The sequence below is a fragment of the Calonectris borealis genome, chromosome 2, assembly GCF_964195595.1.
Source record: "Calonectris borealis chromosome 2, bCalBor7.hap1.2, whole genome shotgun sequence".
NCBI lineage: Eukaryota > Metazoa > Chordata > Aves > Procellariiformes > Procellariidae > Calonectris > Calonectris borealis.
The window spans coordinates 21740199-21754223 of NC_134313.1; the positions used below are offsets into that span (position 1 = coordinate 21740199).

The window sequence follows — 14025 nt, forward strand, 5'->3', positions numbered from 1 at the left end:
CCGCCCCGGCGCAGCCCCGGGAGCAGAGAGGAGCAGCCCGCTGTAGGTCTCCCTGCCACGGCTCGGCAAGGCTGCGAGCCAGGGGCACGGCGGGGGGCCGGCGGGCCGCTCCCCGCTGGGGAAGGGACCCTCTCCCCCTGCTGCTCCCGCACGCTCTCGCTTCCTCCGGAGCTCGCTCCCCTCCAGGGAGGCTCACAGGGGGCAAGAAACCCACCCTGGCGCCCAGGGAGGCCCCTGGCCGGCCGCTGCCCCTGCCGCCCCCCGCACGCCAGGCCCCTTCCCCGCCGGTACCTGCCGCCGGCTCGGCGGGGCCCGGTGCCCCGCGGCTCCGGCCGTCCTGGAAGCGGACCTGGCGGAGGCTGCCGGGCACGGCGCCCCAGAGGCGGCTGGCGGTGCCGCGCAGGAGACGGCCGCCTTTGCCGGTGAAGGTGGTGAGGTAGTCCATGGCGGCGGGACGCAGCGGGGGTGCTAACGGCCGGGGGGGCCCATGGCCCGCCCGGACACACAGCTCCGCTGGCCCCGCTCCACAACTTGTGCAAACTTTGGGGCTCGGCCCCGCCTCCATTTAAAGGGGCCGCGGCGCCGCCGCCGGCGCTGGGCGCGGACGGGCGCGGACGGGCGCGACCCGGGGGCCGCGCGGGGAGCGCGCCCGGACAGCCGAAGCCGCGGGGGTTGTGCGGGCCGCGGCCGCCCTCCGGCGCAGGGGCAGCCTCTCCTCGGCCCGGCGCGCCTCCCGCAGCTGCCTCCCCGCCCGCGACTTTCGGAGGTTCCTTGTGTTTCCACAGGACCGCGGAGGGGAGAGGCGGCCTCCCGGACTTCGCTCTGCTGCTAGGAGATGGCCCGCTGCCGGGGAAGGCTTTTGGGGTGTAGGCCCTGACGGCCACGAACAAGTGCGGCGGACGCCTGGGTCTCCTTACCGCCTCTGTAACCAGGACACTGGGAACGTTGCTTCCTTTTAGCCTCCGGCGGGCTCACGGCCACCTGTACATCGCTGTGAACCTACCCGCAGCTCGGGGTTTGGGTTATGTTTTGTGAAAACTCGCTGCTTTACAACCATGTGCTGCGAGGCTTTCTATTAACCTTTAGCTTTCGTGTCTCAGTTTCCCTTTACTAAGAAGCATGAAAATCAAGAATCAAGGCTGTCTCTTACTTTTAAATCTCACAGTCGTGGATATTAAGATGTTTTGCCACTGTAACTGTAAAACAAGACCAGCTGTGACACTGTGTGGTTTTACTGTTCTGCTTTTGATCCCTCACACTCAGACTTTCCTGCCGTCTGGGACGCCACTGTCCTGCGGTGCTAGCCCAGCCATGCCGCCCTGTCCTCCTTTGAGTGTTTGCCAACGTTGATACCTGACTCAACCTTTGAACTGACCACGTCACTTTAGTCTTCCAGCAGAACTTACTAGGTATACAAATGTTTCTTTCTTTTTGAAAAAGACGTTTGATTTGTGGTGTTCATTTGTACCCTTGCATTCTTTGTCCTCACAATTCTCGGAACTTTTAAGGTTTGAAGAAATAAAACCAGTTGGAACATAATCCAACATTTTAACAGAGAAAGAAATACAATGAAATTCAAATCATTGAATCTTATGATTAAGATCTGCCTTACGATGTGCACTCTGCATGTATTGAGGCTGGAAGAACAGCCATATCATTGTATTTACTACCTGTGCCATAGACCTTAAGAACGCAGAACTGTAAGCTAAAGTGCTTATATTCTAATCAGAGTATGATGCAATTATATGCTGCATCTAGCTGCAAATGAAAGCATTGTTTAATAAAAAATGCTCTTGTTGAGCCAAAGCCATTGTGTACCGCAGAACAGGGGAACAAAGTGCTGAGCTATCTCAACTCCTATTCACTTGTAGCAGCTGCTCAATTAAATCAGAGTTTAACGTCAGCATTTTGGAGTGCTGATTTCTGAGGGTTACTTGATGTAAACAGTACACTCAAATCAGCCCTTCTACTACTTAAATCAGTTCCTCCTCAGGAGATAATGATGTTCAAGACTTTTCAAATAAAACCTTTTCACTGAAACAGAACAAGAAATTTTCAGCAGAATTAGCTCTCCTTCCCTCCCTCCCCCCAAAACCTGCCAGTAGAAATGGATGTGTAATCTGTCTGTTCCAGGGCTAATGAATAAATCAGAAACTGCAGAGTCACTGCATGGTCTAAGTACCACTAGATGTTTAGTATATAAACTATTCTGCCTACCAGATCTGTCTTGCCCTAAACACTGTAATTAGTTTTCATTTCATTACAGTGTTTCTGCTGTGAAGAAGTTATAGTTGGTCTTTTGCCCTGTTGATTCTATTTTAGACAAAATTTACCTACGTCTTTGCATTCGGCATGAGTTTACAACTGTGGTGCTCAGCACTTTTGAAACTTTGAGCTGGCTTGTCTACCAGTATTCTAGCCACATGTGCACCTCTGTTACTGTATTGATTGCATATATTTCCTCTGTGGTTTGAAATAGTTCTTTTTTCTCTCTTCCAAGCCATATTATGCAGTGTTTATCATTATATTGCAGTAATAGAGGCTACAGATTCAGATTCAGCCAACATTTTGATGAAGTATTCAAGGTAAATGTTTTGATAACTATGAATTTGTTACATTGTAGCTGCTTTCATCTGCTTTGTTCACAAATAGCCTAACTGAAGTATAAAATGATCACCTATTACTGCAATGCGATTTTCATAGTATTGAAAATCATTGCCCATACTCAAAAGCATCCATTTAGCAATGTTTGTACTTAGGAAGAACAAATTCTTCAATTGAACTGTCTCAACTATAAAAACAAGATTTAGATATCTGTGCTCATAAAAGGTAATACTACTCTTTAAGATATGTGACACTCGTTGACTACTGATAAAATTTCAAGGCATTGAGGTAACACAATTATTATTATTACATTATTATTACATTGTGAAGAATATAGTCAGTCAGAGCTATACTACTTCAGTAGCCATCTTCAACACAGACATCCAGTAGTACTATTAGGAGCTTTAAGGTGCTGTTTCTACTTAGTTGTGCCACACCTATGATAGCAAGATTTTTGACAAAGATCTCCAGTCTGAAAACTGACCAGGCTTAATCCTGTGTCGTTTATAAAATCTAATATACTAGGACTTAAGATTATAACCTACATTTCCATCTGAAAAGCTTCACAGCATTCCTCAACCTTTTAATTGGTAAGAGCAACCCAAACACTATGTACATAAGCAATGTGTGTCCCTTTTGCCGTAAAACTGAAACAAATATAAATGTTCTACAATATTTATAATAATTTTTTACACTTATATTGATATTGAACACCTTTACAGAAACTTGATCGTACTGTCTTTATGTCCTCAATGTCTAGAAACAACCAGGATTTCGCTGAGGGGGGCTAATAAAATTGTATTTGATCTCTGAATGTGCAACAAGGATCTCTCTTGGGTTTATTTTCTGGCCTGTGGAATCAGTGCAGAAAGCGTATCTCTGTAACTCAATCACTTAAAACTGGCCCTCCAAAAGAGGGAGCTGGTCCTACCTGCTCTTAATTGCTTGTCCCTGTTCCTGTGCTACCCGTCTGAGCACAAGCATTCATTTGGCAGGTGAATGAACTGTGCAGTAAAGCTGATCCATTTAAAAGTATCTTTCAGTTTAGTCAAAACTAACTGAATTTTTTTTTTTTTGTGGGGTTAATATTATCCCCAGTTAGATCTCAGATCTGGTTGAGTTGTGTGTAAACACCTGTGGAAGCACAAGCTGCAAAGCAACAGAAGAGCTGAAGTGGCTGCAAGAGAGGAAAGGGAGGGAGGAAGCTGCAGGCCAGCCTCTTTGTCTTCAGTGCCAGTGTATGTTAACTCAAAGTGATAGTGAAACTCTGGCACAAGTGGAGATGCCTTCGTATCGGTATTACACACAAAACCACCTTCAGTAGCTACAGAAATGTCTGACAGAATATGTCTGCATTTATGATGCAACATTTAATAACACATTATGCTAATCTGTTGCTGTACATAAAGGCACAACCTGGTCTCGTAGCTAGATCCCGAAGTCCCAGAGCAGGCAGAGAGCTGCTTGAGCTGCATCCTAGAAGATGTAGGTGGTGGTGTAGGGAAGAGAGAACAGGGATCAGTTTTGGTCAAATAGAAAAGGACACAATGAGGAAAGACTACTTCCAAGGTCTGACCATAGAATTATATATAAAAGTATTTCAAAGGACAAAAAAAGATAAAAACACAGCAAGTGGTAGTGACCTATCATTTCTTTGGGGACAGATTTGTTGCATGTGAAAGTAAGTGGAAATCGCAGCAACTAATCCAGGCAAAATGCCAGCAGATGCTGCGCAAGCTTCCTTAGGTCTTGGCCAGTTCACATGTCTGGTGTACAGGATATGGGGCTCTTGCAATTCATCTTGCCAAATTTCCAGTACTACCAAGCTGCAGGCAAAGGTACACTAGGCACTAACACAAAACCCCTATTTTATTTTGTGACAAATGAGGTTTGTACATGCTTTCTGAGGTGAAAAACTTGATGTCAGTCATTTGGCAGTCAGTCAATGTTCATTTGTGTATAAGCAACCTATATGCAAGTATGTAATTTTGACAGTTTGAACCAAATGCCTCATTTAAGCTTCCTTACTCATTCTGGAGGCACCGACTCTCATGTGATGCTATGAGGATGCTGTATGCCTTTGTTAAGTATTCTAAATTACCATGTCCGGTCAAGACCCTACCATTTAAGTGGTTGCAAAACCTATAATGAGTGGCTAAAACAGGGATTTGAATTAGAACATGCATAAAAGCCCAATCTCTCTCTTAATTTTTAATGAAACCTATTTTTAATGAAACCTATTTTTAGTAATGCAAAATAATTCAGGAATTGTTTTTTTCTAGTGAAAAAGCTAAACTCTTAAGACACAGAAAATCAGACTGCAGTCTTGTTTCCAGTGCTGTTTCAATAAAAATTAAATACAATGCAGAATGCACATGCAGTCCCTGAAGGAGGGACTAGAACTGAAGCATGCAGAACTCCCACATTCTCAGGCACATTTCCCTATGAACCCACTAATTTGAATGATGAAGTATGGAAGTACACAGTTCTAGAAGTAAAAGCGGTTGCACAAATCTATTTTTGTGATTAAGAAGGTCCAAATAGTTCCAATGGGCAATTCAGTGTCACTATAAATTTGGGAGAAGTTGAAAAGAGATAACCAGTAGGTGTCACTAACTAAATGGGTGTGTTTAAACCAGGTTCTTTACAGAGAACTGTGGGTTAGGTGTGTCTGTCCATACAGGTTTCACAATACCACGTCCTCTTTTCAGATTAGACACTCGGCAAGAAGGAAGCTATCATCTGCATACTAGCCTCAGCAATGGCAAACTTGGAATTTCAGACTTCAGCAGGTAGGGATGTAATTCTGTTTTTACTAACCAGCTCCCTGTAAGATTAGAATGAAATGGGGGCCAGTTTCCACCTTGACCATTGATGCAGTTCACTGTTCAGCAGAAAATGTCACATTGAAGGGACAAGACAGAATAAACATGGGGAACAAGGGAATTTGGCAGTCCTTGGTTCTGGACTGGGATACTTCAAGAAGAGGTTATGTTTTGTATCTGATTATTCTCGAAATAACACCGAAAAAAATAGGAAGCCATTACAGCATCTCTTATAGGGGAGTTGCTTTCTCAGAAAACTGAATCAAACTCCTACTTTATTAGTATTTCAAATCTGGCTCAATAAATCTTTCATTTCTTTTTGTAGAAGCTGTATAAAATAAAGGTACACAACTAGACATTAGGTTTCTCCAGGCTGAGGAGAACATTTGGACCTTGGGCACTTCAGCCTCCCCCTACAATGCATTTAAGCACCAAAACATGCAGTCCTAAGCACGGCTCCTTAGGTTTAATTTCATAATATTTAAGTACCATAACATTCACTGTGTTTAGTTTTTGTCTTATCAAATCTAAAAAGTTTCAAGAGGACAAGTCATTCCTGTCAGATGCCACTGCAACATCTGACCTGTTTGTGCTTTGTCTGTTCTGATATAGGTCGTAGTTACATAAATGTTATGTTTTTGTTTGTTAGGTCGGTATCTAACCTAATCCAAGTCAGACTGTTTATACTTAGGGCAGCCCACCAAGTCCGTTTCACCTTTGAGGAGAAGCAATTTTTGCTTTTCTAGCCAGATTTCAAAAATCTTCATACCATAATTTAAATTAGATAGTAAAGATAGAAACACCATACAAATAAAACGTACAATCAAATCTAGGACATTACTGAAACAGAAAAAAAAAATGTTAATTGAGTCACTAGTGTCCTGTACTGGCATACATAGCATAGTTACAAAAATGCATACTAAGCATAGGAGACTCAATAGAAGTGAGTGTAAAGTGAGTGAGTGTATTTTACGGAGTAAATACCTCATCCTGCAAAATAATCTGATCAGATTTTAAAAGCATGCCACAATTTTTTGACACTTTTGGAAGCACCAAATTTCAGCTGCATATGATCTGAATTTTCAGAGATTCAGGTACATAACAACCTGAATCTCTGCCTGCAGTTACCCATCTTCTCTGAAAAATTGTATCACATAGTCATTATCCAACCCTCATTTATGCTAGAAGTTTTTTTCAAAAAGCAGTGACAGAATTAGCATTACAAAAATGTATATTCTAAAACTAAATCTGTATTTTTCTTTTTTTTCCCAAAGTACAATATTTATGCTTAGATGTCGAAATGGTCCATTCTATGATAACATACCATGTCAGCATTTGTTAGAATAACAAAGATATCAACACGGAAGTTTTCAAATATGGCCTTGAGGACAAATGGGTATCATACTGGGACTTCCCATGTTTACGGCAGAACTTTAGTTTCAACTGCAATTACACAGCTCTATATATAGTCTACCTTATCAAATAAACATGAAATGACCTCCAGGTCTTCAGTTCATACTTATTTGGTCAATAGTGGCTTATTATAAACAGAACACTCTGTTCTGTTCGGGGAATTTTATGAAAATTATTTTGGACCCTGAGAAGTATGCATGCATATGCATGCACATACAGACACCTGTGCAGTTTAAGGATGCTCACTAGGTATAACACTAGCTGAACAAAGTTCATTTTCAGTAGATACAGATGTCTCCCTGTCTTCATGTCATCATCTCATTGACATTTTGTTCTTTCATCATGTGTTTTGAAACTGAATGTAGAAAACACTGACAGTATAATTGTATTTACTAGCTAATCCATAGTATTTACTAGCTAATCCCATCCTCCACAGAGGCATAAATTATGCAAAAGATAAATAATTGCTTACAAAAGGTGATCAGAAAATTGATTATTCATCAGGTATTTGAATCCTAGGCAAACAGTCTTGACTTAATCCTTTTTTTTTTCCTTTTTGCAGTATAACTGTAACTATTCTTTCCTTGACACTCATTAAATGCTTATCATGCTGTTAATGTACTGTATCCCCTTAAGGAGGTTGCTGATACTTGCTCACAAACAACAGAACCAGATTCCAATTCACAATAGACCTTTTCCTGTTGCCAGATGATTGGTTCATAATAAAATAGAATGTCCCTCTGGTAGGATAGAGTTGTTAAAGTTCAATTCTGTGCACACCATTTCTGAAGACTAAGCAATCATAACACAACTGAGATTTCAAATCAAAGCATTGCTTCTGATAATTAACGCAAAAAATGTCTGCTTTGTCATCAATATCTTGCCACCTCATGACCAGCTGTATTCCTCATATTTATAGCAAGATCCACATCCTTTAGAAAGCCATAGTTCTGTCTTGGGGGGAAAAGCTCACATTATTAATCACTGAAGTGACTATATAATGAACAGGTTCTGTCTGTTTGAAGACATAATTGACTGCTTGTCACATGCTCCCATTATATTCAGTTGGCACCAGATCAGTTTCCAATTCAGAAAACATCACGGCTTTTAGTTCTAGGTTATGAGTTTTAGTTGCAACCTTTAGACATGAAGATATCTAAGATACAAGGATCCTTTTAATGGACCTGAACAAAATGATTCTTCTCAGACACCTGGAAAAAGCAGACTTAAGGACAGCTGATGAGCAGCCACATAATGCCAGTTCTAAGTAGGAATGCCATCTGAAGTACAGTGATATTTTTTAGATAAATGGGTCAAAAATATCATCAGAATTTATCAGGAGCCAGAATAAGGCTAATGGCAACAGCTGATCCTTCTGGTTGCAATTTTATTCTTGTAAGAAGAATTACTGATTTTCTATTTTACTTGCTTCTGCTTAGAAAGTGCATTCTAGGATTAAGGATTAGTTAAAAAAGAGTGAATTCTGTTCCATTCTTTGCTACCTGTTTTTGTGGTTGTTTTCCTTAAGTAAAGTAAATGTATGAAAGCCTTTTGTACATACCTTTTCCTGAGCCATCTGAACCTGTGCAGGACATTCCTGAAATTTTCTTTTGAATGAAAACCAAGAAGGAGTATGTTGATCTTATTAGGACGAAGTTCTGCTTTTTCTTTCTCGTTAAATCTTCCTTCTTAAGGAACATCTGTTCTCTCTCTCTTTCCCTCCCCCACTGGCACCACATCACAGGCATGTGCCTGATTCATTTGCTCCCATAGTACCATGTAGAAAACCTGTGGATGGTTACTCACTCTGTCCTTTTGGGGATAATTACTACAATTTATCCTCAAAAATCAAATACATTGCTTCTAGCTAGCTGAATCATTTGAAGGCTGTCCATTACTGTATTATCTCTGAATTAAGAAACTGTATCCTATATACATTAGTCTTCCCCGTAAGATTTAGCAGCTTAACTCTCTGCTCTCTCTTTTTAGTATCTTGTCTTTGATTACTGTCATGGTTTTCCCCAGAAATTATTTGCAGTGTGTTGTCTGTCTTGCATTCAGCCGCATTTAGCTGCAATGCTGTATACACCATTGATAACCCATGCACATACACAGCTTTACAGATCCTATTTGCCTCTGATGAATTTTTTTCTATTTGTTTAGATGGGCTCTTCTGTAGGTTTCATTTAGAATGCCTAATGGCATATCTCACTGTCTTCCTCGTATTTCATCTGAGGATGAAATATTGTGTACATATATTATGTACAAAATCCCAAAGAAACACAATTGTTTTGATAAGTAATTAATGGTTATCCGTCAAGGTTTTTTACTCCAGTGCCTCAGGATCAAGACTCGGAATTGGTAAATGATTTGGCTGACAGTGGCTAAGTGTAAAGCACTAGTGACATGCTTCTCATCAAGAAAACAGGTTGCTGTGTTTTGCAGAAGTCAAAAGCTTATTTCTCCCAACTATAGGTCCTAAAGTTAATGAATTACACTAGTTCCACGTTGGAAATATATAAAGCGTTCTGGTTTAGCCATGAACCTTAGTAAGGTCAACAAATCACAGTGAATGGAAAGGTGATGTGATGCTGAGAATAGAAGGGATAAAAAACTATTGTCTAGCCTTGCTCTGTTTTCTTATTAAATATGAAAGGAAAAATTCAGATATTTGAATAATGATGGAATTTGCTTCTCAAGTCGAAGTCCTGCATTGGGTATGGCTCATAGCTCAAGGTTACTGAAGAAAGGTATGCTTTCTAGTAGCACAGTACCCTAACTGTAGTGTAGTGCAACTGTCTCATTTTTGTTTCAGAAGTCTGAATGATTAGTCCAGCTAATCAGCTGGGCTGGGTGCGTGATGCACTGGTGCAGAAGTAAGGTAGTGGTGTTGAGTGCTGAGATGTTGATGCGGTTGCAGGAAACCAGGGCCATGTAAGTAAGTCTCACTCTGCATAAAATGCAGTTGCTTAATTTTTATCAGTAACCCACCAAAATATTGGCTTATTATAAAGACTCAGTTCTTCTTAAATATAGACTATTAAATACGCTGTTGTGGTCTTTCTCATATGTCTCTTCAAGCACCAAAATTACAGCTGTTCATTTTGAAGTTCAATAGTGCTCATAGATTCTTAATTGCTGTAATTAAATATCATCTTTATTAGGAGCCTGAAAGCAATTCTGAAAAAAAAAAACTTTAATATTTTAGACTTGTTTTAGATCCCCAGTAGCTTTCCTTTTTTTGCACGGAAAGCTTTGATGGACTCCGTGGTAGTAAAGGACCTCTGGTGTTACTCAAGACTTCATGAAGAAATTAAATTGTAATAATAGAATTAGAAGACATCTGGATAAGTAAAATAGCAAAGTATCAACAAAATTTTTAAGTCTTTGTTTGTAAATCTATAGTTTTTCTTTGAAGGAGTCAATAAGCATGTGGATAAGAATAATCAGTTGATAGCAGTGTACTTGTATTTTCAGAAAGCTTTTTACAAAGTCCCTCACCAAGGAAATTAAGCTGTTGTAGGATGAGAGGGCTCGTCATTTAATATTCTTTAAAGTACAGTAAGCAAGAGGTTGTATTTCACAACACAGGAAGAAAGATTATCAGTGCAGCCCAGCAGAGATCCATACTTTTCAACTTACTGGATTATTAGGCTAAGAGGAGAGAACAAGAAGGTGATGGAGTTTGCTGATGACACAAAATTATGTGGGAAAGTCAAATCTACTGAAAAAAGTTTAAAATTATTTCATAACACAGATCATAAACAAAATGGCAGCTGAAATTCACTGTTGATAAATGCAGAGTAAGGACAAGTTTTCCTCTAAGTGCATAACTGTGTTTATACCTACACATAGTGATGAGCTTTAAATGAGCTATTACCATCCAGTAGAGAGATGCATGAAAATATCAGTCAACAGACATCTGAAAGGCAAAATAAATATGAATTATTAGAAAAATATAGTTACACTACTCTTTAAATTCTTCTCATGAATATAGATTGTACTGCTAGTCACCCTGTCTTAAAAAAAGATGCAATGTCCCCAGAAAACGTAGTGAGAAGAGCAACAAAGGTGTCAAGCTGCTTCTCTCTAGGAAAGCAGAGAAAAATGTAGGTAAGTAGAAAATAGCTCAGAGAAAAACTATTCACTGTTCCTCATCATAAGAGAAGTAGGGGCACCTAATGAAATTACTAAGAAGATTTAAAGAAAAGGAAACATTTTGTTACACAACATAACTGAATCACAGAATTCACTACCACAGGATGTTGTGTATGCCAAAACTATGAATGGTTCGGAAAGTAATTAGAAAAATTCATAGAAAGTCCATCAAGACCCATTAAGCACAAGAATGCAGATACAAACTCTGGTTTCTGGAAGTCCCTATGCCACAGACTGCCTAAAGCTCAGAGGAAATACCACTAAAGCGTCTTTCCGTATTTGTCCTCTTCTGTATTCTTTCCCTCATTACCACCTGCTGCTGGCCACTGTGGGAAACAGGACACTAAGCTGGACATGAGCAAAACATTCCCTTTACCTCATCCTGCCCGGCCATTCTGGTGTTAGGACTTGCCATGATACTGCCCTGGTCCCCTTGCTCTGGAACCAGGAGAAGTCCTCCACAAGTTCTTTCTTTGGGTGATTTGCAGTCTGAAGGAGGTGACCTCTACACACTGAGGAAGCTCAGAAGAGTCTGGGGGCTCAGAGAGATACGAGACACCTCAATTGCTACAGATCTTGAAGCACAAAGGGATAAAAGCTATTACTTTGCCTTCATTTTTCTCCCTGTTTTAACCTGAAGTGAACCGAAGTTGGTGTGGCTTCTCCATCTCAGTTGCCTTATCCAGCAAATTGGAAATCTCACCAACTGCCAGTGTTGATAACTTCGTTTAAAGAGAAGTCATAAGCATTAAGCATATGGAGTAGCAAAGTCAGGAACCTGTACAGAAAAGAATCCAAATGGACCGTCAGGAAATTATGAAATGTCTAAGCATGAAGGGATGTGAAGTTGTGCTCTACAAAGGAAAGCAAATGTGGAAAAAAGAAAGAACTGAAGGACAACCACCAGATTTTGCCAAACATCCTGGGTATATTATAGTGGCTATAGACTGGCCTGAGAAGCAAACTGTTACTCTGAAAGGGCAGAGAATGTATCCTACAGCGGCTTTGGATTTAGCACAACAAATATCCCTCTGTGCTGGTACAGCTGCACTGCCAAGCTTGCTGGCAGGCAGGGAGAGGAGCCTGCCCACGCCCCGACTCCACAGATGCTGCTTCGCGCTCTGTGATACAAATAGTTGGCACAGAAGTTTCACAGCACTGTTCCTCCACGTGCAGACATAAGATAAGTGATTCTTTGGTTTTCAAAAATTAAAGTGAATCTTCAGAATTCAGGGCTTTTAGGAAGAGAGATCAGATTTTACATTTTTTGTAATCCAAAATAGTATTTTACTGTCATGCAAAGTTATTGTCAGGAATGGACAATAATACATTGTCCAAACAAACTGTTACAATTGAGAGATTAAGTGGCCTACAGAACAGAATATTACTGAGAAAAGCCTGTAACCCAGTACGGATATTTCATCTTTTTTAAAAATGAACCTGGAAACAGTCTATCATCAAGTATAATGGTCTACTCATCTATGACTTACCAAACAGAATATGATACTTTACCGAAAGACAGCAGCAGCAATACCCAAGATTAGCTTGCCAAAGTCTTATAGCTGTGTCAGTCCTCTAATAAACTACAAAATTCCTACTTGCAAATGTACAAGATTTTAAAACACAGTCAGAGGGAAGATCATCTTACTGTTGATGCACAGCACAAAGCACTAGGAGCTGTTACTTCGCTTTCTTTGGCCAAGCACAGAGAATAGAATCATAGAATCATTAAGGTTGGAAAAGACCTCTAAGATCATGGAGTCCAACCGTCAACCCAACACCACCATGCCCACTAAACCATGTCCCTAAGCGCCTCATCTACACGTCTTTTAAATACTTCCAGGGATGGTGACTCAACCACTTCCCTGGGCAGCCTGTTCCAAGGCCTGACCACTCTTTCAGCAAAGGAATTTTTCCTAATGTCCAATCTAAACCTTCCTTGGCGCAACTTGAGGCCATTTCCTCTCGTCCTATCACTAGTTACTTGGGAGAAGAGACCAACACCCACCTCGCTACAACCTCCTTTCAGGTAGTTGTAGAGCGCGATGAGGCCTCCTCTCAGCCTCCTCTTCTCCAGGCTAAACAACCCCAGTTCCCTCAGCCGCTCCTCATAAGACTTGTGCTCCAGGCCCTTCACCAGCTTCGTTGCCCTTCTCTGAACACGCTCCAGCACCTCAATGTCCTTCTTGTAGTGAGGGGCCCAAAACTGGACACAGTATTCAAGGTGAATGATGCATGACAATTTTTTCCCAAAAAATCGTGTTCCGTGCCCAAATGGAGAGAAGTCTGAGGACTGTGCCAAACAGCTATGATCGCTTGTGACTTAAGCTTCCAACACTCAGGTGTTCTGATTGCTCAGCACTTTGACAAATTGCCTAGGAACTATGGTTTACTTTCTATCAGTTTGGTTCAACTACCAGCTGTATCAACTGGTAGAAGGCTACGTTTTACCTTGCCTGTCTTACTGCTACTACATTTTCTGTCTTGACACACTTGTGGCTGCTGGGACGCTATGGGATAACGTCGAGAGTGCTGGCCGATTTTTAGACCATCTTTCTGATAGATCAGTAGCGTAGTGCAACTGGAGCGACAGCACAGAACTAACCCTTGCAGATCCTACAGGAGACCACAGGAATCAGATATTGATTTATCAGTATGAATAAAGTATTTTAATAAATACCATCAGTATTCTGACTTCTGTTTTCAACACTTCTAGGAAAAGTGAAGGGAGGCAGAGAATTTGGATTTGTTTGGCATTGAGATTGTACTCAGCTCTTTAAAATACACAAATATAAAAAAAACCAATGGCCCAAACAATTCATAATCTAAACAGATTCCTGCAAACTGAAGTAATCGTGGCTTCCTGATGCCAAAATCCTTTTTGATTAAATGATTTTGCTTCAAAGGTGAATACAGACATCGCAGGTGCGATTTAGGAGATGCATAACATCCACTCATCTACAAATACTTTAAATTCTTAGTATCCTCCATGCTTCCCATGTCCTCTGGATGTTCTACATGATTA

General features: G+C 41.0%; 1 protein-coding gene across 5 annotated transcripts in view; it reads right to left on the minus strand.

The window, feature by feature from the left end:
- Positions 1-14025, minus strand: part of OXR1 (oxidation resistance 1) — a 293610-nt gene that overhangs the window by 83938 nt on the left and 195647 nt on the right. For 2 of the 5 annotated variants that reach the window (XM_075141287.1, XM_075141285.1), the window contains exon 1: positions 292-545. The exons of 1 other annotated variant lie outside the window; for it this stretch is intronic. In XM_075141287.1, the coding sequence (XP_074997388.1) occupies positions 292-445 (154 nt within the window). In that variant the 5' untranslated portion in view covers positions 446-545. Of the gene's footprint in view, positions 1-291; positions 546-14025 lie in introns of those variants that run through there. 2 more of the 5 variants (XM_075141284.1, XM_075141282.1) reach the window with 1 other exon arrangement.